The 24390-nt window shown below is 38.3% G+C and overlaps 2 protein-coding genes across 4 annotated transcripts; both read left to right on the plus strand.

Moving 5' to 3' along the window:
• Positions 1 to 428: 428 nt before the first annotated feature.
• On the plus strand, positions 429 to 3437 carry LOC146464520 (uncharacterized). Of its 2 annotated transcripts, none has more exons than XM_085129777.1 (5): positions 429 to 735; positions 1569 to 1788; positions 2566 to 2669; positions 2768 to 2908; positions 3083 to 3437. In XM_085129777.1, the coding sequence occupies exons 2-5, from the start codon at positions 1620 to 1622 to the stop codon at positions 3182 to 3184; spliced, it is 516 nt and encodes a 171-aa protein (XP_084985903.1). In that variant the 5' UTR covers positions 429 to 735; positions 1569 to 1619; the 3' UTR covers positions 3185 to 3437. The 2 variants fall into 2 exon arrangements, with proteins under 2 accessions (XP_084985903.1, XP_084985904.1); XM_085129778.1 differs by having other exon boundaries at positions 429 to 687.
• A 4979-nt stretch (positions 3438 to 8416) lies between these two features.
• Positions 8417 to 18143, plus strand: LOC146464521 (uncharacterized). Of its 2 annotated transcripts, none has more exons than XM_085129779.1 (5): positions 8417 to 8490; positions 12914 to 12999; positions 13331 to 13487; positions 15176 to 15362; positions 16304 to 18143. In XM_085129779.1, the coding sequence occupies exons 2-4, from the start codon at positions 12938 to 12940 to the stop codon at positions 15302 to 15304; spliced, it is 348 nt and encodes a 115-aa protein (XP_084985905.1). In that variant the 5' UTR covers positions 8417 to 8490; positions 12914 to 12937; the 3' UTR covers positions 15305 to 15362; positions 16304 to 18143. The 2 variants fall into 2 exon arrangements, with proteins under 2 accessions (XP_084985905.1, XP_084985906.1); XM_085129780.1 differs by lacking the exon at positions 8417 to 8490 and adding an exon at positions 9787 to 11822.
• Positions 18144 to 24390: the final 6247 nt, after the last annotated feature.

The raw sequence follows: 24390 nt of genomic DNA on the forward strand, positions 1-24390 counted from the left end.
TTGGTCCGCCTGAACTCGCAATTTTTTTTTTTTTTTCATTAGATAACACTTTAGTCAGAATCGTTAACCGCTTGCAGCCGGCGGGAAAGGTCAAAAGTTATCTCCTAGTAAATGATGAAAAAATGTTTCAATATCAAACAGAGTTGTTACTAGATCTGAGATGTATTTAACAATAACAGGCTGTTCTGGGGACGAGAATGATTATTGTTGCTCTGCTTTTGACGTTCAGTTAAATTATTTAGTAATTTAGCATGGGACGCCCATATTGTATAAGCCTGATGGTTTCTTTGGGCTTTCCTACCATACTTTAACAAATTTCCGTAAATTAATATTGTACCAAAGTATGGTGGCGAATAACAAAACAAAAAAAGAAAAAAAAAGAGGAAAGAACTTGGGAATGAGGTTGGGCATGGTTTTCTTGTAAGGGTAAATTCAAAAGCAGACTTTGACATGATATCAATCAAATCTAATGGAAATACGATTGTTATTGTCCAGGCATAGCCTTGTTTGACATGAAGCGTTGACAACGTGGAAAAATTTCTTCGATGTTTGGATTTTTTTTATTAGTGGAATGGAATTGTTTGATGTTATCGCATCGCTGATTGGTTCGCTCCATTTTCCCGCGTAACATATATTAATGCTGATGGTGCAATTGATGTGCAAGTTTGAGCGCGCGCGTTTGAGAAGGTAAGCACTTCATTCTAGAGATTGTTACGCTGCCCGTGTCGATTTTAGGTAGGTACTGCCTTTCACTTTGTAGTGATCTATGGTGAGCCTGGCTTGGAAACAATCGTAGAATCCAGCGATTTGTTGCGCTGGAAACGTGCAAGAAAGACGTTTAGTCGGACATGCCATTTTCGGGGTCACAGAAGTTGACAGAACATATGATCGAGATAAACAAATTCTGTGAATCTCTCCTTCGTTTCAAGTTTTTCAGTTTCATTTTAAACCAAAGGATTTAGTTTTCACTGTACGAAATACATCAAGGCCAATGGCAATATTAAGTTTCAAAGCTTAAAAAGAGTTGACTGATACCGGGATGTAGGCTTAGGTTTATAAATAGTTACATGTAGTATTGGAATAAACAAGACCGATAATTCGGCGTTCTTTGTCCGATTTAATTTTGGCCTTTTCCTAAAATTGGCCATATCTATAAATTATTTTTATACCTGGAGGTTTGGAGTATTGATACTTCACATTACCTGAAATTCCTTGAAACTTGGCCAGCAGTGGTTAAAACAGGCTACATTTTTAGCTTGATTGGATAGCATAGGAAGAGAGCCTCACGTAAAATTTTGAATTATACAAGGCTTATACCCCGGTATATTCATTCAAAGGACTTTTTTGAGGGGCTTATTTTTTGAAAGGGCATATTGTTTAAGGGAATTTTTTTATTAAAATAAGTTGGGTTTGATTGAAAAAATATATTATGAGTGTAGGGCTTGGACGAAAAGAGTACGTGTACCCCAAAAAAATTGGTTCGGCACGGATAGATTTAGATCGTTATTTGCCCCATCCCATATTGTAATAGTAGAAACAAATGTTACAGACCCTTTTGTGCGGCTCAGCTGCAGGTCTGAGCTCTCTTTGTACACAGAACAGGGGAGTTGTGGAATAAGATGCCAGGAAACATTGAGAGCATTCAGCCTGTTGATAGTCCAAATGCTACCCCGCCCCCGACCCCTCAGGCATCTCCAGTGCCTCAATATCACCCTGAGGAGCCATCAACATCAGCAGGTGCAGATGAAACCAGTAGCATGACAGTACCAAAACTTACTAAGAAAAGATGTGAGTAAGAAAATCAGTTTGTTATATTAACTATCTATAATCACAGATTAGGGAGTGTGTTCATGCTCTCTTTCCTTTGCAAGCAAAGTTGGTGACAATGTCATCCACCCCTACAAATCTGTGGGACATACATCTCAAGATGTATTCATTCACTGTAATCAATGTTATCCCATACAGTCTTGACTACAACTGTATAAGGAGTGCTTTCTTTCTGCATCGAACACAATTACTCATGAATCCTCTGCTTAAGTAAGATTTCTATACACATAACGTGAAAGTGACTTCAGTGATGCTTCCTGTTTATGTGGAAAAATCAAACAGCTAATAGCTGCAAATTTCAAGGCAGCTTGTTACCATAGGCTGAAAGTTTACTAGAGAGCAAAGATTTGCTTTTAAGCTAGCCTTAGTTATCCAGATTTAACCAGTGAGGCTGATTAATTTTATTAGCTTTGCTTAATATTTTTTTCTTGCATGTAGCCACACCCTTGAACACCGAGTTAGCAAAAGAAAATGGTGTCATCATTACAGAAATTGCTGGCAACTGATTTGGGTGGTCGATGCATTTTTCTATTGGATACTGGCTAATGAACATTTCTGGATATTGCGGAACACTGAATGTTTCGCCCATAAATAATTATAATAACAATTAACAACAATTATCAAGCACACTTAACATTAAGTAACTCAAACCGTTAGATTTTGTTCATTTGGTTCCAGTCGATTTTTTTATATGTAATAAAATAACCCATTGCAAGCTTCCTTTTCCTCATCTTTCAGCACATAGATGCATGTCTTCGGGGTTTGAGGTGCAACAAATAATACTAGATAAAAACACCCTCAAGAAACTGAAGGCACAGGATGAAGAAATATTCACTATACAGGTTGGTTTATTTGATCACTGGTATTCACGTTCCTTTATAAAAAAATGGGACTGGTGTTTTTGCAGTCATCAGTAAGTACTCTTTTTTTGTCTGGTTAGGTTAAAGGTCGTGAGAAGTATGAAATGCTTCAAAAGATCAAAGAAGGCTTGGATAAAATGGACATGGTTCCTCAAGCACATTTTGATAACTACAGGGCGAGTTGTCATTATGATTCTCAAAGCTCCACTGACCCACAACCTGTAAGTTTTTTTTTAGTTTAAGTCACTGTAATTCTAACATCTTCCCATAGCACAAACTAAACCGTATTGCTACATTTTAAGGCTTCCAGTTCAGGCCTCTCCGTCACCAAACCAACCTTGTAAATGTATCATTTTGATACAGATTAATTTCCGTCGTCTTCTTCGTTATTGTAGGATGACTTGGCTGGAACACCACCTACTTCATCGCAACTTTCACGGCCTTTTGGCACCATCAACGCCGTGAGATTTACACTCAGGAAGACTGTGTCATTGTAAGAGAAATAGAGATATATTCAAGATCTTACAGACAATTTACATGTAAAGCTTTTCCTACAACACACGTGACAAGTATGACAAATATTTGTATTGAGGTAACAGAATTATAGGTTAGTTTCAAGAACTTCACTGTTTGTTAGATACAAAACTTTGAAAGTTCAATTTAAACCACAGAGGTTTCAATGATGTTTAGAGTGTTGCCAATTAGAATTTCACTTTTCCTTTGCCATTTCGAATTATTCATTTATTTGAAATGCTGGTCACTTTTGATGTAGATTTATGATAGAGTATAAGCCTGATTTAGGCTTAATTTAGATTAAGCTTAATCTAGGGTTGTGCAGAATCTTAAACGAAAGTAAACACATTATAAAATACAGAGATCCACAACCTTCCGGAATTTTGCCAATCATACATGTAGTTCACTTTTTAAGTATGACTTAAACAGAGCTCTATACAAACCCTATTAAAGAGAGATAGCCTAACATGGAAGCGAAGAATTAAGTCAAGTAGATTTTTTAGTCTTGTATGAGTTACATAGTCGCTGCTCAGATTATTTTTATATTTGTTGGGTTACAGTTGTCCAAAAGTTGCCCTGAAACAAGGTGTGTGTATTATATCTTAGTGAGCTTTCGGATTGCAACATGCAGTAGTCTCTAGCGATTTAGAACTGTCAAGAATTCCTTTGAGAAAGTGAGATTATTATAGCAGCAAATATTCCTTCAACCCATTGAGCCTCAACAGTGACCAGCTTCTTAATTCTCCTTACATTTCAAGACTCACAGATATTGAAAATAAGGGAAATGGCCAGGAAAAATTAAATGTCTTGATGCACAAGCAAATTCTCCTAACTTTTATCATAAGGAATAAGTGACAATAGTGAAGAGAATATTAGGGTTGCAGGGCTTAAACAGTAATCTGTGGAAACTGCTTTCTGTTTGGGATAGCGGAATTTACTGTAGTTCTGTTTCAGTTCAAAATTTTTTACTGTTGCTGTGCTGTTCCGGTTCTTGATTGTTCATAAAGGAAGTTTTGTATTGTTTGCACAACCTAACAATTGTTTTGTTTCAAGATGATTTTTTAACAGATCACGTTAAGTACAGCGCTAGTCGCTGCACCATGCACTATATACGTGCTGAAAGTTTTTAGATTTGTGCCAACTCACATGGGGTACAATTAGTAACGGGATGATACGGTAATCTAAAGGCAAAAAAAGGGCAATTAAAATTGTTTTGTTAAAACATGTTAGTTTTCCCTTTGTTTATTTACAGTGAGAGTTTACTAGGGAAAGGACTATGCCCATATCAATTATTCCGGTGATGTCGGTACTCGCGAGAAATATCACTGATTTCCCTACCATTCGATACTGAGGTATTGAATGCTTCTATACTCCAAAGTACGCTTCTACGCTCCAAACGACCAAAACCAGCAAATTACTGTCTTTAAAGAGATGATCAATTCCATTCGTTGCCGCCAAACCGTCAAAATTTTAATTGGTGGAGACTTTAACTTCCCGTTGTCAGCCTCAGATAAATTCAGTGAGAAACAAGCTGTAATTATATATATCGAGGACCTTTGTAGCTATGGTCTAGTCGATTCTTGGAGGAAACAACACCCACATGAAACACGATTTGCCTGGAGAAACAGCTCAGGGAAAATCAAATGTGGACTGGATTTTTGGCTCATCTCAAAACGACTGTGAGGTACTGACTGCAAATATCAAAAATCCCACGACAAAGAGGAAATTTCAGATTTCATTTTATTTCACCTAAATGTTTCCTTTGGTGAACTATTTTCAAAAATCACAATCAAAAGTTCCATCGCTCTTTCGTTTTCCTAAAATTTAGAAAAGTTGAATCTGCGGATTCACGCCCGGCGATTCAGCTCCCCCCCCCCCCCCCCCCCGGAAAAACGGGAAAATCGTGCATCTTTAGCAGCCTCGCACACAGCAACGATAACTGCTCCCGTTTTTCAATCTCGGCTGCAAGTAAATTTTTCTATTATCTCTCGTTTAGTGTAAAAATGAAGTCACAAGTCTTATTTTCAATGTGCTTATTCACTAGTTGAAGACAGCGACCTTCGAGGGTTAGATTTCGAACTGAAATTAGGGCCGATTTCAGAGGCCTATATCTGTGCCGGCATATGTTTTCTGGAGCAAAACTATAGGTGAAGTCTAACCTTAATCCTTCCTTTTCACGCTCCTGAAGTGCCTTTTTTGGCCCGCGAAAAGCGAAGTATCCAGAATAAAAAGTGTGCAGGGTATTTTGACTAGTTCGATGGCTCGCTGTCACGACTGACCGTCACACAAATCACTTACTAAAACTATCCACTCATCTAAAGTTAACGTTTTTTTGTTCTCGACGACAAATCTCGAAGGCAGGTATTTAATATTTCAGTTCCTTTACAATACCACGTCATCATTTCAAATTTTGAAAGTAATAAATATTAGAAACCGATCCACCGTGGGACTCGATCTACAGGATGAATTTTGCCGACATATTTTAAGCGCCCGTCATAAACGTTGATGTCGCACTATACAAACTTCCTGTCAAATCTCACCAAATTAACTATTATACTCTTGCTATCTACGTCAAAAAAATATTTCAAAAGATTAATGGCTCATCTTCAAGACATCCTCTAGCTTTCTGAGTCGATTTCAGTAGGGTTGAAACACAACAACTACGTATTCACTTACCGCACAGGCAATTAATCGGTTTAATTAAATTTATCCGAAAATAGAAAAAGAGCTTTGTACTCTACGTGCTGTAATTAGTATTTGTTTTATCTACTCAATGACAGAGGGCTTACCTCACTTTCTTTACTGTTTAACTGTAAAGTTATGTTATAAAACGACAGGATTATTTGCATTTCTACTAAAGAATATACTATCCATAATCGAATCCTGAAGGAACTAATTATAGAACTGGAATACTCTGAATGATTGTCTCACCATTAAACAGGAGCGTATTCGTTTCCTTTGCTCGATTTTATGATTCTTGAACCCCATTTACAGCTGTAACACTGCTGAAAATCCGTTGGTTATGCTTATCTGCAGGTTAAATCAGCACATGGCACGGTCGTTTTCATTTGATGCCGTTTGTGATTAGAGAGACACAAAGATCACTTCCGGTAGCGCGTGAATACAGCTAAACTGAGCTAAGTTTCCTTCCCCCAGAGAACTAAACCCTAACTGAAAAACAGTTTTTGAGTTTAAAAATCCACGTATGGTGTCGTACCTGTTATTTTATCTTTCATTTTAATCTTCTGTTCTCTTTTTTCCCCCTTTAAATACGGGCTCAGTAATATACTGAGCGGGTGTTTCTTCTTATTGACCCTTATTTATGGGAGAATTTTGAGTTTCTTTCCGAGTTTCGTATTGAAGTCTCCAGTTCGAAGTTCTCTGATAGGTAACTGAAGATTTCCAAGTCAGTTCCAGGCATATGCCGTTCTTCACCATGGCGCAGATGCTACCCTGGACCGGGTTGTTCGTAAGCCGATTAGCGCTAATCCACGATTAAAAGTTAACCGAGGTTTTCGTCTTGCTCATTAAAAATGATTTTAAGACTGTAAAAAGTGATTGTTGCGTTTTGATTTGCCTCTTGTTAGTCAGAAGTCTGTGGGTCTATTGTTGGTAAAATGTCTATTGTTTGTCTGTTTCGTTGATGTTGTTAGTCATGAGTCGTTTATATGGTGCGGGTAGTTGTAGGCAACGGTTGAGTGGCGTTTGTTCTAAGGGTAACTAAGCAGTCCAGAAAACGTATTAAACCATTTTCTTCGATCTCCTTAGTGAACTGTATGTCAGCGTTCTGTCCATTACTGACCATTACTGACCATCCATCGACACCGATTATGAGCAGGCGTGACTTCTCCCTTTCACTTGACGCCGTTGATTACGCAGAATATGTAACCTCTGTGAATGTTTCTAACGGCCATTTTGAAATGGCTGATTTGTGTGCGTTATCGCCTTTTGTAAACATAAACGATTAATGTTACTCCTAGGGTTCCGGAGGTAAAAGCAGGGGTAAAAAGGGTAAAAAAGACTACCCAACGAGACATACATACGGCACTTAATTCACCAGATCTGTGCAGAGGTTTACATAGAGTATAAATTCATTCATTTTAAAATGGCAATTACAAACTGTGGGATATGAACGCTTGATACTCCCATAATCGGAGACATCTTGTTATTCCAACGACACTACATCTTTTGTATATTTAGGTATGATGGAAAGACGCAACATGACATGGATTTTGCCCTAGCTTTGGCAAAGCTGAAGAAACCGTTATAAACAACAACAACAACAACTGATAATTGTACCCAACAGAGTACAATAATGATTAGCAAATAAAATAAAAAGAAAAAAAAAGAGAGAAGTAAAGGCTTTCCTAAATAACCAAAGGAAATACTGAAAAATAAGTTGCGTAAGGTGCAAGCACTTGATGTCATTTTGAGATGCGCAGCGTTAGTGCTGGAGATTCGAGTGTGGTTGAGGCAATGCATGAACGCAATGCTTCCATTACAAGAAGCTATCTAGAACGTGCAAAATTGCAATTATAACGTGACCAGCTGAATGGTCGGAGATTGCTGTGGATTGGTTTCAAGGAAATTATATCCCCTATACCTGCTGTATGTCCTTAAAAAAAAAAAACATTCATTAAAAGACCAAAAGATGGTGTTCTTTTATTTCAGCGCACCTTATTACTTTCGGTAAGTGAAGCGGCTTTGATAGTAATTATAACGAACTGTTTAGCTAATCTTTGCAGATTGATATGGCGCAAACACATAACACTATTTCTCTTGAATCCTAATCGGCTTGTTTCAGAGGTACATGTATTTCATACATGTTGCCTAGCAGGTTAAGAAAATAATGCGCTTTATAAAGTATAGTATGAGAATTTCCATTTACAGGCGCGCTAAATGTGTTGGTGATAGTTAGTCAATGCACGTCTATTGTAATGATGAAGAAAAATAAGAGCGTTTTTATTTCTTTTCAAGAATTGCCGATTTTGCTGATCCAAGTATACAAGAAATCAAGGGGAAAATTCACAAGCTAAAATATATAACTGTACTACTTAAGTCTAATAGTTCATTATTTGCGTCATTATTCTGAAACGAGCGTTTTAACTCCTCTCTTTGACTAAGAGGTGAATAGCCTAAATTGATAAAAGGCACTTGAATTTATGGATATCACAGTAGGACCGCTGTTCACTTGGAATATGGAACGACGACTCAATCGAGTAATTCGACGGTCGACGCAGAGGAACAGTGGTCTTTTTTTTCGTCATTATGAGCGATCAGGAAATATCTGGTAAGAATATTTCAATGTTTGTACCCCATCGTCATGTATGGTTCTTTATAACAGAATTAATTCCGAAATGCTTGGATGAACGGCACAATATATACCCGTCCACTTGTTGCTTATTTGCGTCTCATTGAATAAGAATAGTGCCTCGTGAAGCATTACGAAAGGTGCACTTTTATCTCTTTTATATTCAACTTATGCAGTACACTGCATGACTGCATGTTATTCAGCTTAGAGGATCGGATCAATGATTCTTTCCTGCAAAGGGCAAAAGGCTTATTGTATACGTGAGTGTACTGCTGCCGCTCGATGATTATGAACTTATTCAGCATGAATTATACGCCGCATTTTGGTGCGTTGGTGCGTTAGGACGTTTTATTTAGCCCCATCGCCTGCAGGGGTTACAGACTATACCTTTACGTGTTTTACAGAGAGGGAAATATTCGTTCACCGATTTGTGGGCCGTTTTTGACCGACTTGTGGACCACTTTGGTTTGGGTGTTTTCAATGTTTACAGAAAAATCCCACATGGTTTTAGAGTTTTTTAGATCAGACTTCAACGTACTGGAACGGTTTTCATGTTGTTAGTGTGTGTTTGATTTTATCAGAAGCTTATCACCCCTTCTCCTGGTTTCCATTTTAGGATATTCATTCTAAAAGCTGAATTAAAGCATGAGGTCATTTTTATCTTGTGAAACATCCTGAAACAAGATTATGCGGGCATCCTTTCACTCACTCACTCACTCACTCACTCACTCACTCACTCCGATAAATTCTGTAAACTTTTACAATTTAAAGAAACATATGGAAAGCTAAATTACGATTATTATTAGATATTTTGGTGTGTAGTATCGCTGTTTATTATCCAACTGCAGTGAATATATAGCAAAATGACCCTCGAAACGAGTACAAATATCCAGCGATATTCGATAGTTAGTTATTCGTACAGTTAGTTATTTGACAGTAGAAAACCTGTTTGACAGGTTGGCTGACGTGAAAGTCGAGTCCAGTCAAAACAAAAAGAAAAAAGAAAAGGTAGAATCTGTGCCAAATTGTGACCTCTTTGAAACGAAAATGTTCTTAGAAAACAGCCATCTAGACGAGAATAAAATGTCAATACTGTATTTATTGAGGAAAATAGGAATGTAAATTAAAATACAACAAAGAAAACAAAACCAAAACGCTGGTGTTAGTCGGCAAAGGAATGCATTGAGAACAGGAAAACGGATCGGAACAGCCTGAAACACCTTTAAAAACTATTAACCAGTGCTAACACTAACCCCAAAGAAGCTAAGCTAACCTTATTTTGGTTGTTCCTGGCTGTTCTGTGTTCCTGGAGTGGTTTTACGACATGCCGCCGGCAATTAGACAGACGAATCACTCTGTTCACCGTAAGACAATAACAGCTTTATGTCCGCCCTCTCGAACTCTACCAGCAATCGGGACACGAAACTGAGCTTTTCTGTATGAACTTCACCTAAGCTTCAACCGAAGCAAAGCAAAGAAGAATTGTCATACGGTTGAAGGCGTTGGACACGATGCATGATCCGCCAGTTCTTGACGACAAGATGTTCAATGAAAATCCTTGGATTTGTGCGAACATTTTGCCTTTTGCACCGCTTCTGGTTTGATCGATTCAGTTCACTAGTGAAGTTGACATTCAACGTTGACAAATTGAATTCCCAAGTTATGTTTGTGCCTTGGAAATGTTAAAATTTGTCTAATTTGTAATCCATCTTTGTGCAAGTTTGAAGTAACTCATGCTGCCTTGCTCAGTTGTCAGAGAAAACCAGTTTGGCGAGCTTCTCTCTTTTGACCAATCAATAAGCGCGTCAAATAAAGCGTGGGAAAACTCGTGGCGCGTCCCTCAGTCACGTTCTCGTGTAACGCATTCCCTTGCGCTACGTTTTCTCGGTTTTAGGCGCTAGCTGGGTAAGTTGAATAATAAATTGATCACTTATTAGACGGTTTAGTGTGTAGTATCGCAGGACATTTTTACTCGTCTCTTGTATTATGACTCGCCCCAAGTGGGCTCCCCAAAATACAGTGTGACTCGTAAAAATATTCCGCGATACTACACACTAAACTGTCTAATAAGATATATATCTTCTGAAAATTGCTGAATTCTTCTAATTTGTTTTGTCTATACAATAAAAAGAAACATTACACGGCAGCTTAAAGATATGAATTTTATTTCCTCATGTTAAAAACAATATTTTACTCGCTGCACTCGTTCGTAAAATGTTGTTTCTACCACTCAAAAATAAAATTCATATCTTCGCACCGCCATGTAATATCCTCTATTTATCACCATGGAAGGAAATTCTTAACATTTTTTTGTCAAACCTCTTAGACTATTAAAGCGGGGAGGGGTGGAGAAATTGGACTTAGAATTACAAGCCTATAGTCCAGTAGGGTGGGTTACTTCAGGATTAAATCAGTAATTTTATTAATATGTTTTCAAGAGAAAAGTAAAACTTTGTGTAGACGTAGACTGATGTATAGACTGGCTGCCTGGAATCAAAACTGCAGGAGTTCAAAGTCTTTCAAGTCAAAATTCCACTGCATAAAGCTTTGTTGGGGGTTCTAAAGGCAACTGTCTGTCGTGAAATTTGGCTAGAAAGCGTTAAAAGTTATCTTTCGAATTTGGCTCATAATGGAAACAACTCACAACAACATAATTTGTGTCAAAAATTCTTTGGATGAATCACCGCATATAGCGCCAATTACAAAATGAATTGTTTTAAAATGTGAAAAAAATATCGTCTGAAAATAGATGATGCCTTTTTGCCATTTCCTTGTAAGTACTGTCAATGATGTCATAACCACTGGTGTGAGCTGGTGAAGGAGTTTAACACTTTTGGTGTTTGGTTGATTCATTTTCAGATTTTTGTGATCTTCAGAAATGTTTGGCAATCTTCAGAAAATGTCAAAAATGTTTGTAAACATTTGTATGACCCATACAATTTTCCAAAAATGTTCGTGTTGTATATATAGTGAAATGAACATTACGATTCGGCGTGAAGATATGAATTTTATTTTCTTGTATTAAAAACAATATTAATTACCACTTGGAGATAATTAATTCATATCTTTGTTCCACCGACCGTGTAATATCCTCAGCTCTATATAGTATTACAAGTTGTGCTGTATACGTATTTTGACTAGCTCAATGGGCGATTAACAACTGTGTAGCTTAATGCAGGTTGGGTGCCTGAAATATCCAGAGGCTTCCACTATCAGCAGCCAGCTCCTAGATTTGATAACACCCCCATGGCTGGCACAACCCCGCCATCCAGCCTGATGAGCCCCCACACAGGCACCCGTCACACTGACAAGTGAGTGCAAAGAAGGGAGAGGGAGGGGGGGGGGGGGAGAATACTTGAAACTAGCCCAACGGCACACACTGGCACATAAAACACATGACATGCTTACGCCATCTCCATGAGGCAATGACAAGCCTCACCATGCGTGCATGCTAACAAATACCACTAGTCTTACTCACTCTCGGGCAAGCGTGTGCTCATTCCGATGGCCTGACGGAAGTTAACAGATGTGAAGGCCAACAAAACCAACAAAGGAATTAACAAAATTAAGCTCAAATTATATATTTTGGTTCCTTTGGAGTTGAAAATATAAATATGTTTACACACTCTCATGGTTCCCTTGAAAACCATATCCATTGTAAGACCAAAATGGTCAAAATCTGTGCTCATTTTCAGACCATATTAAACTGCTAAAAAACCATACCCTTTGTGCAGCTTATATAGCTTACATAGGGGGGGGGGGGGGGGGAGTCAAATGTACTTATTTACCGAGTGATCATGCGAGGGTCAGATGGAAAATCATTTGGTCATGGCAGCTGGGCAAAGTGCAGTGAGGTCTGTGTGCCGTAAGTGCCTTGACTTGTCATTTGGCATTTCATCGCCCTACAATTTTGCATGTTTACAGTTGATAGTTTAACTCTTGTGGACATCTCACACTGCAAATCCAGCTGAAAGCAACAACTTTTTCCCTTAAGTCCTGTCAAACGGCCGGCACATGATCATCAATAATAGTTCAGAACTTATAAGTATCAGCTATCATGAACTATAATGTGTGTGTGGTCAAACAAATGATTGAACGCACTCAACATTTGTGATAGTTCATGATAGTGGATGATAGTGTGCGATAGTTGATGATCAAAAGAGAGTGAGTTACACTTATTATTTATACTATCATTGCCATTTTACCAAGTTGGCTTTAGATTTAATAGTTTTCAGGCACAAATACTAATTATGGTCTAATTTGTACAATTTTATATAAGTTCGATCTTGGTATTAATGAAACATCTTCATTATCATGACTATATCTAAGTATAGGCACAAGTCTTTGCCCTTTATATAGTCATTATTTTGAGTACCTTGTTATTTCCAAATTAATTACCTAGATATCAGATAGGAGAGCAGCCAGGATGAGAATTTGGAGGTGGATGAGACCAATATTGCACTTGCACCTACCTCAAGAGGGAAAAAGGTACATTTTTACCATTTGATCAGGCAAACTTGTCATTTTACATTTTCTGTAGTCGCTGTTTAAAATATGTAATGCACCATGAGCAGGAGTATGTTATATTATTTGAAGGTATGCTTTGTATCCCTGTACTCCTATGGAATTTTTCTAAGAATGTCAACTCTAGCCTGGAACTATGGACCGAGCTTAAGTGTAGTTTGGTGGACCCCTGCACTATGACCTTGAGTTACCATCAACACATTGAGATTAAGGTTGGAGCTGTAGATCTTCCAAGGAATTGAAATTAATTAACACATGTGATGATATTTAGAAACAATATTTTGATTGCTTACAGAGATGCAGCAGCTGCAATAACACCTGCCCTGCTGCGTGTAAGAAATGTGTACACTAGCTGTGGCGGATACTTTAAGGCCGAGGAATTTGACTGGGAAGCAATTGACAACATGGGAAAAACTAACCCTACCCAACAAAGAGGGCATCTGGAGAAAAGAGTGAGTGTAAAGACTTGTGCCTCAAACTAAGAATGTCTCTGATCCCTCACTCCACAAAGCTGTTGGGAATATTAATTCTGTCGCTAAACAGTAGTAATTAATCTGTCCTCCATGTGCAAGAAAATATCCCGATATTCAGAAGATGTCGCAAGGCATATAGGACCAAACATTTTGCTGCTTTTTGTCATTTTTACCACAAATTTCTCCATGGAGTTGTTGATCAAGTCTTTCCCGAATGGATGGCTATAAAATTTCTCCAAAAAACTTTGTATGTGTACAGCCATTTTGCCTGGGGAAGTGAATAAATTCCCATACGGTTTTAGTAAGTTTCCTCCAAAGTCTAGACTGTTAGGTCTATTAGACCTAGTAAGTGTATTTTAAAGTGTAAAAAGTATTTTAAATCTTTTTGATGTTAGCTCTTATTAAGGGGGTGGGGGACTCATTTAAATGGTGTAGGAATTCTCTACCCTTTCACCTTTATGTTTTGACCACAATCTGTCTGGTGGTTCCCAGACAGACCTTTCTCGAAATGTCTGGTTTCCTGGCTATCATTCCTACTAGGGTAGTAAAGAGGTCTTAGATGTAGCTCTAGGCTGTTTACTCTGGCATGTCTCTTACCAACAAGAGACTGCCTTGTTAAAACCCAAGAAATTCATAACATTGATTAGAAGGACAACTTTTTTTTTCAGGGACAGAGAATATTATTTTGACAGTCTGGGCTGAGTTGCTTTAAGCATGGTTAGCACTAACAATTGGTTAAAAGGTATTAAAACCTATAGGTTGTCATGACATTTAAGCCGGGTTAGCGCTAACCATGCTTTGAGCAACTGGGCCCTGATCTGCATCTCTGTCATCTGAAATTTAGTCTGACATTGAAATTTTTCTGAGGTAAAGCCTCACATGAATTGATTAAAAGCAAGGCTGCCTTTTTAGATGCAGTGCAAAGTTATATACAAGTAGTATCAACAACAACAATAACATCAACAAAACTGAAAGCTTACCCCCAGCATTCTGGCCTATCACATAATGGAAACTACCATGAATACACTTTCTAAAGAACCAGGACTTTGTTGCTGGTTCACTGCACTGATATATTTATTCAACAACAGATACTGTGTACAAGCTGTCTTGTTACAACTGTATTTTAAATCTTTTTGATGTTAGCTCTTATTAAGGGGGTGGGGGACTCATTTAAATGGTGTAGGAATTCTCTACCCTTTCACCTTTATGTTTTGACCACAATCTGTCTGGTGGTTCCCAGACAGACCTTTCTCGAAATGTCTGGTTTCCTGGCTATCATTCCTACTAGGGTAGTATGGCTTTTTCTGGCCCTGCTTGCATTAAGGCATACGGCCCTCATACAGGCATTTTTTTAATTAGTTGTTTTGATTTAGAAAGCGTACACAGGGCCTTACAGTGATATGATAATTATTAACAATCAATTCTACAGGGGCATTTATTAGTTACAAGCATTCAAATCGTTTGCTATAGTCTCAGAAGTTTTACACAGCTATGTAACTCTTGCATTGAGGAAATTCCTGGTTACATTGCCATTAATGGGCGATGCCTATTGTGTAGTTCCTCACTGTAACAAATAGCTGTCAAACTGTTACACTTTACATGAAAGATACCAAGACACGTGGCACTCATTATTTATTAATTTATTTTTAATTTCGTATTTTTGGTAGGCAAATATACTGTGGAGAAAGCATGGATGGGATGTGGTGGTTTTTTATTACCACAAACATGCAAATGGCGACACGGTGATGACGTATGGCACACCTGGGATTGGCAAAACGTCTGTTGGTTCCAGTTAAGAGACTGTATCAAAAGCAGGGAAAATGGCCCTTAAAGTCTTTGAGGGTTTTATAACAGGTACATATCTTCCAGTTATCACAATCCCAATAGTATATTTTAATTTTCTGTATTGCCTTACCAAGCCTCACATAGGTGATGATGATGATTATGATGGTGGTGGTGGTGGTGATCATGATCACGATGATGATGTTTGCACTTGCAAACACTTACGTACGTCCTTCATTCAGAGGGACCTAGGAAATTGTTGTCATTGTAGACTGTCAAGTTTGATTATCTGCGGGATATTTTGTGAGGTAGGCCAGGTTAGCGGTAGGGTTAGGGTAAACATGAAAGAGAATTTTATATTTCCCTTCAATCTTAAAATCCGTGCCTACCGTGGCCATCAATGCTAACCCTTAAAGTATATTACATGTAAAAATTTACGTGTTCATACAAACATGTTGACAAATACCTTGATCCTCATACTATTAGCTCTCTAGTGGTGGACTTCTAGATTGATCATATCCTCACAAGAAGACAAGACAGGGGAGAGAGTGGGAGGGCTAAATAGATGGAAGGATTTTTTTTTTTTTTTTTTTTTTTTTTTTTTGATATTGATATTTCTTAGTTACATGCTATGATGTAAAGGCACTAGCTGGCACATTCATATTCTTGTTCAACATAATCATTACAAATGCTATTTTTACATACTTCCAGGTAGCCACCAACTGCCATTAAGCAGTAAGAGCAGTGTATTTACAAGGCGCTGAGTAGCAGCTAGGGTGTTGGGCTAATTAATACACAGAGGGATCAGAGAGTGAATTAATGAAAATGCAGTAACTATCCCTGGTCAATAACCGAGCCTGATCAAAATTTATTCAACTGACAAGAAAACAGTTGTTTCATTCTTTGTATGAATTCTGATGATGTTGGCAGCCTATGTTTTCTAGTGTTGTACTCAATGTATGGGAATCATAACTCACCAGTAGTTGTGTTATGTTTTTTTTTTCCAATAATAGAGCAACAACGATTGGCAGATGTCAGTTCATCATAATCACTACCACCCAGTGCAACTGAGGCTACTGGCACTGTATCGGCACCAGAAACAGTGCCAGGGACATCACCAGCAGTGCCAGCAGCACCAGTAGTACCAGCAGCAGCACCAGCAGCAGCACCAACAGCAGCAACACCAGCACCACCACCAGCAGCAACGCCATCAGCACCACCAGCACCACCAACAGCAACACCACCGGCACCACCACCACATAATGGTTCATCATATAACCCTTCCACATCTAACCCACGTACACAATCTAACCCACACACACAACCTAACCCTTCTGTGTCATCTAACCCATTTACACAAGCTAACCCTTGCTCATCATCTAACCCGGCAATACTATATAAACCTTCCGCACTATCTAATCCTTGTACACAGTCTAACTCTTTTGCACCATCTACACGAGATACTCCTTCCACATCAGCTTATTCCTCTTCACAATGTAACTCTCATGCACAAAATAAACGTATACATTCCTCTGATCTGTCTAAACACCCGTGTATAATGACAAAACGCCCACGTTCATTTATTTCTCTTACTAACACTTCATCACAAGATCCCATTCCACTAGATTGTCCAGCCACTCTGTCTAACGTGGTCCCATCACAAGAGAAACTTGTAGCCTATGTTGTAGATAGAGTGGTAAAGGCCATTGTCGTTCCGCAGCCACAAAGAACAGTAGTGCACGGGAAACCCATCCCAGAGGGTTCTATATGCGTGCTGGTACATTATGCATTGGATAATGTGCCAGCTCCAATTGTGCTGGGGGATGCTGAGGAAAATGCAAATTTAAAAGCTGGGTTGTTTTTTGCTTTTCCGATATGCAATATATTTAATTATAGTCATAATCCGAACTCTAAGAAGGCGAGTGTATCTAATCCCTTTCTGTGTAACTATTGCAAACTTTTGTGAAATTTGTGATCTTTGCAGTTTTGTCATCAACTTAAGCAGTTGAAAAGAAACCTGAAAAAAAATTCAGGCTTGACACAGAGCTCGAACCCGGACCTCTGCGATTACCTGTGCAGTGCTCTAGCCATTGAGCTACCAAGCCAATGTCCTAGATAGGCCATTGTGAGTTCGCAATATACCTGATGATGGTGAATAAATGAATGAGAATATATGATACACTCGCCTTGTTAGAGTTCGGATTATAACTATATTGCAGACTTGCAGTTTATTCTTTTAAGGTGAAATTGTACAATTGGGATCCAACGCCAAAGTGTTATGGATTCAAAAGTAAATTTTGCACTTGAGAGAGCTGGTATGCAAGGTTGGCTATCTTCAGTTGTAGGGATTGAAAGGAAACATTGCAATCGGACACTTGTCATACTTTGTCTTCATTTAGTATGTTCATTCCCATGCCGCAAACTATTAGCACCAGCAAAACGTAAAAGCCAAATAGTACTCCATAGTTATATTTCAACAAAACGTCATAGTCACTTTAGTTCTCCTAATTTATATCTAATAATGTTTAATCAACAATTTGAACATGTTTTCTGTGAAAGGTATTCTTTACATTTTTCTGTCACTAGATTGCGAGCAGTCGTGATCTGTTAAAAATGATACTTCTTGTTTCTACTACCGGATGGCTAACTGCGTTTTTCGATTAAGAAATAGTGATACTGCTTGATGAAAACCCAAAAACTATTGAACTGTCATGCCGCATATTTCTTGTGCAAGACCAAGATGTTTTGAACTTTTATGTTCAATACATGTTGCGTTTGAGAAAATGTAATCAACATGATTAAGTAATAAATAATAATGGGTATAATACGTTAATAAAAAATACTTCACGTAAAGTCTAGTCTGTTTTAAACATCCATCCCAAGAATGGTCCATTCTGCTAAATAACCAAGTTATGATCCATTTTCGACAAAGTTTGACACAAAATAAATAGAAAAGCAAGGTTTCCAGATGCTGATTGCATAAGCTAGAGTCGTTTTTATGTTTTATAAAAGGAATGATTACATCCAAGTCAATTGATGCATCCAAGTCAATTGACCATCCAATTCAGTTTAGTTCAACCCTCTCACTCCTAAGAGTGTTATATGACATTACGTGCTCAATATTGGGTCAATTTGTATCAAATTTGGACACCAAACAGATCTTGGAGAGATCTGTACATTGAAAGCAAAAAATCTTACCCCCTTCTATACCAGACATGATTAACAACCCCTCCATGTTTTGAAACTTTTTCCTATTACACTTCTAATACCAAGTCAACATTTGAGAAGAAACTATGTACTGAGATCTGCAAATTAAGCTACAGTTTAGGGGTATATCCAATATACACGAGAAATGACATATGTTCCTAAGCGCGAGAAATCGAGAAAAGAGGTCATATATCCGATAGGATTGATATAAAAAATAAATATCAAAAAGTGTCAAAAATGGTTTTGAAAAAAACACGGACGTTTCGGGTATATGACCCTTCTTCAGTGTGGAGAAAACCACGTTTCGTACCTTGTTCCTACCTCTGTGGACATGCATGTTCCTAAGTGCGAGAAATCGAGAAAAGACGTATATCGGATAGGATTGATATAAAAAATATATATCAAACAAGGTCAAAAATGGTTTTAAAAAGAAAGTTCCGATTTGAAAACGATTGTATCAAACACACACACAAAAAAAAAAAAAAAAGAAAAAAACACCTGCACTGGGAAAAATAAGTAACTGGAACGACAGACCCCGCCGCACCATTGGTAAGATGCCCTGTAAACACCTGGGACTGGTTGCATAAAACGTTTTTATGATAACACGGATGTTAACAATTGTTCTTAGACAATAACCTATTGTTTTGTAAAGGTTCATGTAATCTTAACATGATTTATGCAACCCAGCTGGGTGCCTAAGGCGACGCACTGTAATCTTTGATTACTACTAGTTTTAGACACTTTTCAATCTTATCTGTTACTTCCTTTGTCTTTGCTGGAATGATTTATGCAATGCCCCAAACTAAAGCTTTCAATTGGTATATTACATGTGGTATATGGGTTCACAGTTGCCGTTTTCCAAAAATATGGCATTTCCTGGTGGGAGTGAAAGGGTTAAGTCAGTTGGGTCGTCAAAGTCAATTGGGTCATCCAAGTCAATCAAGTCATTTAAGTCAGTTGGGATGTCCAAGTCAGTTGGACCATCCAAGTCAATAGGACATTTTCACTATGGCGTCATTTTACTACAACTACCAGAATCCTTCTGGTTTTTCCTTTCTCATGCTAATTAGAGCTATTGTTCTTTGCTCTCCACTGGGATTACAAAATTTGCATTTGAAAAGGAAAACGAAATGAATTCTGGTAGTTGTAGTAAAATGACGCCATCATGAAAATGGCCTATTAGGTCATCCAATTCAGTTGGATCACCCAAGTCAGTTGGATCACCCAAGTCAGTTGGGTCGTTAAAAAGTCTGTTGGATCATCCAAGTCAATTGGGTCATCCCAGTCAGTTGGATGATCCAATTCAGTTGGGTCGTTAAAGTCTGTTGGATCATCTAAGTCAATTGGGTCATCCAAGTCAATTGGATCATCCAAGTCAGTTGGATCATCCAACTCAGTTGGATCATCCAAGTCAATTGAGTCAATTGTGTCGTTAAAGTCAGTTGGATCATCCAAGTCAGTTGGATCATCCTTGTCAATTACGTCATTGAGTCATTTGGGTCGTTAAGGCCTTTTTACTCCTTGTGACCTTTGCTTTTCACCATTGACCTTGAAACTTGGTGACCATGTAGTCCTTGACGGTTGAACTTTGGTCAAGGGGGGAAGTGATCAAAGATCAAAAGCCAGGAGAGTCAAAAGTGACTTTTTTCTGGGTCAGAATGCCTCTTCACAAATTTGAAGTTGGGAACATGTTCTTAGAGAGGATGATGAGAAAGAGAGCGCCAGATTAGCACTTGTGACCTTTGCTTCTAACTTGTGACCTTGAAACTTGGTGACCGTATTGCCCTCGACAAGTGGACTTAGCTCAGGAGGTAAAAAGGTCAAAGGTTAAAAGCAAAGGTCGTGGGACATATTTTTCTTCCTCTTGACCTTTAGTTTTGACCTTTCACCTTGTTGCTAAAGTATGGTAGGCTTCTTTTTGCCTTTAACATCTCCTCTAATTTTCATGGTCATTGATTAAAACCCAAGCTCAGGAGAGTGAAAAATAGTTTTTTTCTAGGAAAAGATACGATGCGTTTTCAGTCCTTGTGACCTTTGCTTTTGACCGTTGACCTTGAAACTTGGTGACCATATAGTCCTTCACGGTTGAACTTAGGTCAAGGGGGGAATCGGTCAAAGGTCAAAAGCTATGGATGTGGCGTTTATTTTTCTTTCTCCTGACCTTTGGTTTTGACCTTTGACCTTGTTGCTAACGTATGTTACGCCTCTTCATGCTGTTAACGTCTCATCCGAATTTCATGGTCATTGATTAAAATTCAAAACCAGGAGAGTCAAAAGTGCCTTTTTATATGGGTCAGAATGCCTCTTCACAAATTTGAAGTTGGGAACATGTTCTTAGAGAGGATGATGAGAAAGAGAGCGCCAGATTAGCACTTGTGACCTTTGCTTTTAACTTGTGACCTTGAAACTTGGTGACCGTATTGCCCTCGATGAGTGGACTTAGCTCAGGAGGTAAGAAGGTCAAAGGTTAAAAGCAAAGGTCGTGGAGCATATTTTTCTTCCTTTTGACCTTTGGTTTTGACCTTTCACCTTGTCGCTAAAGTATGGTAGGATTCGTTATGCTGTTAACATCTCCTCCAATTTTCATGGTCATTGATTAAAACCCAAGCTCAGGAGAGTGAAAAGTAGTTTTTTTCTGGGTCAGAATGTCTCTTCACAAATTTAATTTGAAGTTGGGAACATGTCCGTAGAGGGGATGATGAGAGAGAACGGGCAAGATTAGCATAATTGATTTGCACTAATCTGTAAAATGGAAGTCACCATGATACGTTTTGCCTGGGTTGGAATGCCACTTTTCGCCAATGTGGAGTTAGCAACGATGAGAAAGACCGGGTAGTTTACCAATCTGCATCAATCTGCCAATTTTACCCATTTGGAAAATACGTTAGGCATGTCTTTAAAGACAGTGACGCGAAAGTGCGTGCTATATTTGTACAATTTTGTTGGATCGGCAAAATGAGCCATTCTACGAAAGACCATGATGACAAAGCCCCGGCAAGATTAACACAAATCGTCAGTTTCATTTGGGATAAAAGTAGGCTTCTGGAGAGTTACACTATAAGAAATTGGACCAAAATAGTATTTTCTTGTCGCATTTCCGAAATCGACCATTCCGTAAAATTATCCCACTTCTCTTAAATTTAGACTGTGAGTTCCATGACATTTTAATTCAACGAAAACGTATAGTTTTTACACGAGCACAGGTTAAATTAAGCTCAGTCAGGGTAACAACATGTATTTACATTGTAAATGTAAACAAGAGCAAAATCACCGACACTTGTTATCAGTTCATCCGTGATAAGAGTCATTTTGCTTGTTTTGGAATTTGTCGAATAGACCGGGAATAGACGAATTTTTATATAAGAGGTATTTGTGTTGATAGATGTGAAGTTTTAACGGTCGGGTCTAACAAATAGATTCCATTTGGCTGTGCGCACGTCCTATTACTGAACGTGGAGAAGACGTCAAAATATGACAAGCACAAAGAAGTACGCTAATGAACCTCAGGCGAGTAGCGTGTCTGATATTATTGCCGCATTTTGACATCTTCTATGCGGTACACACGGTCCACAAATGGAATGAATTTGTTATATAAAGTGAGCTTCATACCAAGTGCTGTCACAAACGTTGTAAACTGTAAAGAACTTCTTAGGATAAAGAAGTTGCAAATCAGCATACTGAACTTCAAAGAAGTTTGGAAACAGCTTTCTCAAAGTAACCTTTATTCTACTAGCACATTTCTGCTTCTAAAAAATCGACCGCGTGATGTTGTTCATTGTCTACTATTCCTGCATTTTCTCACAGACAAGTAGAGTAAGTGCAATGGCTGTAGGACATAACATCTAATGGCGAAGAAGTGCAATACCAAAGAGAAGGGTCCGCACATAAACATGGGGACACCGTTCGCCAACTGCGCTGGGGAGTCGAACCTCACCCCTTTAAAAAAATCTGCAAACATTGTGCCACAAAGGCACGCAAAACGGAAACAAAAATCACCGCACAGTAGACCAACAAAGGACACCAAGCGCTAGCAATCTTACGAAACGGATACAAACAAGAACATTACGAATAGTTACTAAACAGTGTGTACAACCGGTGAAGGCGACACAGAAAGCAAATATTAACACATAACAAAAACAGTAACGTTACAAGTGTTGACGAGCAAAGGAAGCAACATCCCAGTTGCTTCCCCGAAAGTCAAACATCACAGTTAACAAAGCTGCACAGTCATATGATTGTCGATGGGATAGAGCATGCCAGATAGGATGTCTTGGTTGATTGGTATAACTAACAATGCACGTCGCCCGGGAGAAGGCTGAGTATGAAAACCAGTAAGAAGTGTTGGAAGTGACTTTGAGAACAGGGCTGGACGATGACTCCTGTCCCAAGATTGGACCTATCTTGCGCAGGTTTCCACTTAAAAGGTAATAAGGATGTGTGATGTACTGTGTAAACATGAAAAAACCCAAACCAAAGTGGTCCACAAGTAGGTCAAAAACGGCCCACAAATCGGTGAACGAATATTTCCCTTTCTGTAAAACACGTAAAGGTACAGTCTGTAACCCCTGCAGGCAGGCGATGGGGCTAAATAAAACGTCCTAACGCACCAAAATGCGGCGTATAATTCATGCTGTATAACTGGTGTATAAGTAAGCTTATGAAAGTTATATCATAATCATCGAGCGGCAGCAGTACACTCACGTATACAATAAGCCTTTTGCAGGAAGAATCATGGTTCCTCTAAGCTGAATAACATGCAGTCATGCAGTGTACTGCATAAGTTGAATATAAAAGAGATAAAAGTGCACCTTTCGTAATGCTTCACGAGGCACTATTCTTATTCAATGAGATGCAAATAAGCAACAAGTGGACGGGTATATATTGTGCCGTTCATCCAAGCATTTCAGAATTAATTATATTATAAAGAACCATACAAGACGATGGGGTCCAAACATTGAAATATTCTTACGGCAAGGTTTGTTTTTAATTGGGTTCACCCCTGCACACTCATGGGGACCGGCATGGACATGGAAACACACCAACGAAGTGGGGTCTGTTCAATTCAAATTATGGGGACATTTCAGGTCCCCGCAGAAAAACTCGTCATAGGTACATAGTTCTTTGAAAATAACCTTCAGAATGAGGTGTACTGTAGGGTCCTGATAAGTTGGTCACAGAACCTCATAAGTTGGTTCACGGCACATTAAAAAGTGCCCAAGGAAACCACTACTTACGATACTTATTCTACTCAAAGAAGACATTATGTTGAATGTGGGTATCTGTTGTATTTAATATGTAGGTCACGACTTAGCATTCTAATAAAAATTTAACAAGGAAACATTGTTCTTGATGTGTTGTAGTCTAGCCATGTGGGAAACAATATTTATTTCCTGGCTGCAAGAAAACCGAATCACTTTAAAAGTTTTATAGACGCTTGGGTGACATGCAACTTTCGGTTAAAGCGATTAAAATAGCTCGCAAAGAAATCAAATTATCTTATCAGGTAAACTGGCAAGACATGTTCATACATCTGGTCTTTATTTCTTAACTTCTCACTCATTTAAAAATAATAAGTATTTACATCACTGTTGATAGGATCAACAATTCCACTGACAGTGCTATAAATTAATACTAAATTCAAGAAAGTGATTTCAGTAAATGTAATGTGCTAATGTATTGCAGTGGCCCTCAGAAAATGGATGTTTTAAAAACATTCTCAATAAGTAATGAACTACGTATAATATTCTTAACCTTGCAAATATGGTTTTTCCTGATAAAGATCATATTGATTTTTTTTCTTTTTTTCACAGAAAAGGTTTGGAAATTGTTTGGAACAATTTTAATGAAAATTTTCTGTTCCTTTTTTTTTTTTTTAACAATATTGATAAGAGTG

Source organism: Pavona decussata, unplaced genomic scaffold (genome assembly GCF_977016875.1).
Source record: "Pavona decussata unplaced genomic scaffold, jaPavDecu1.1 SCAFFOLD_163, whole genome shotgun sequence".
Classification (NCBI taxonomy): Eukaryota; Metazoa; Cnidaria; class Anthozoa; order Scleractinia; family Agariciidae; genus Pavona; species Pavona decussata.

Excerpts from the sequence above, each read along its gene's own strand:
- LOC146464520 (XM_085129777.1), top strand. The coding sequence starts at position 1,620 with ATGCCAGGAAACATTGAGAGCATTCAGCCTGTTGATAGTCCAAATGCT. Across the intron at positions 2,670-2,767 it reads AAGAAATATTCACTATACAG|GTTAAAGGTCGTGAGAAGTA; the intron begins GTTGGTTTATTT and ends TTGTCTGGTTAG. Across the intron at positions 2,909-3,082 it reads GCTCCACTGACCCACAACCT|GATGACTTGGCTGGAACACC; the intron begins GTAAGTTTTTTT and ends TCGTTATTGTAG.
- LOC146464521 (XM_085129779.1), top strand. The coding sequence starts at position 12,938 with ATGAGAATTTGGAGGTGGATGAGACCAATATTGCACTTGCACCTACCT. Across the intron at positions 13,000-13,330 it reads CTACCTCAAGAGGGAAAAAG|AGATGCAGCAGCTGCAATAA; the intron begins GTACATTTTTAC and ends GATTGCTTACAG. Across the intron at positions 13,488-15,175 it reads GAGGGCATCTGGAGAAAAGA|GCAAATATACTGTGGAGAAA; the intron begins GTGAGTGTAAAG and ends TATTTTTGGTAG.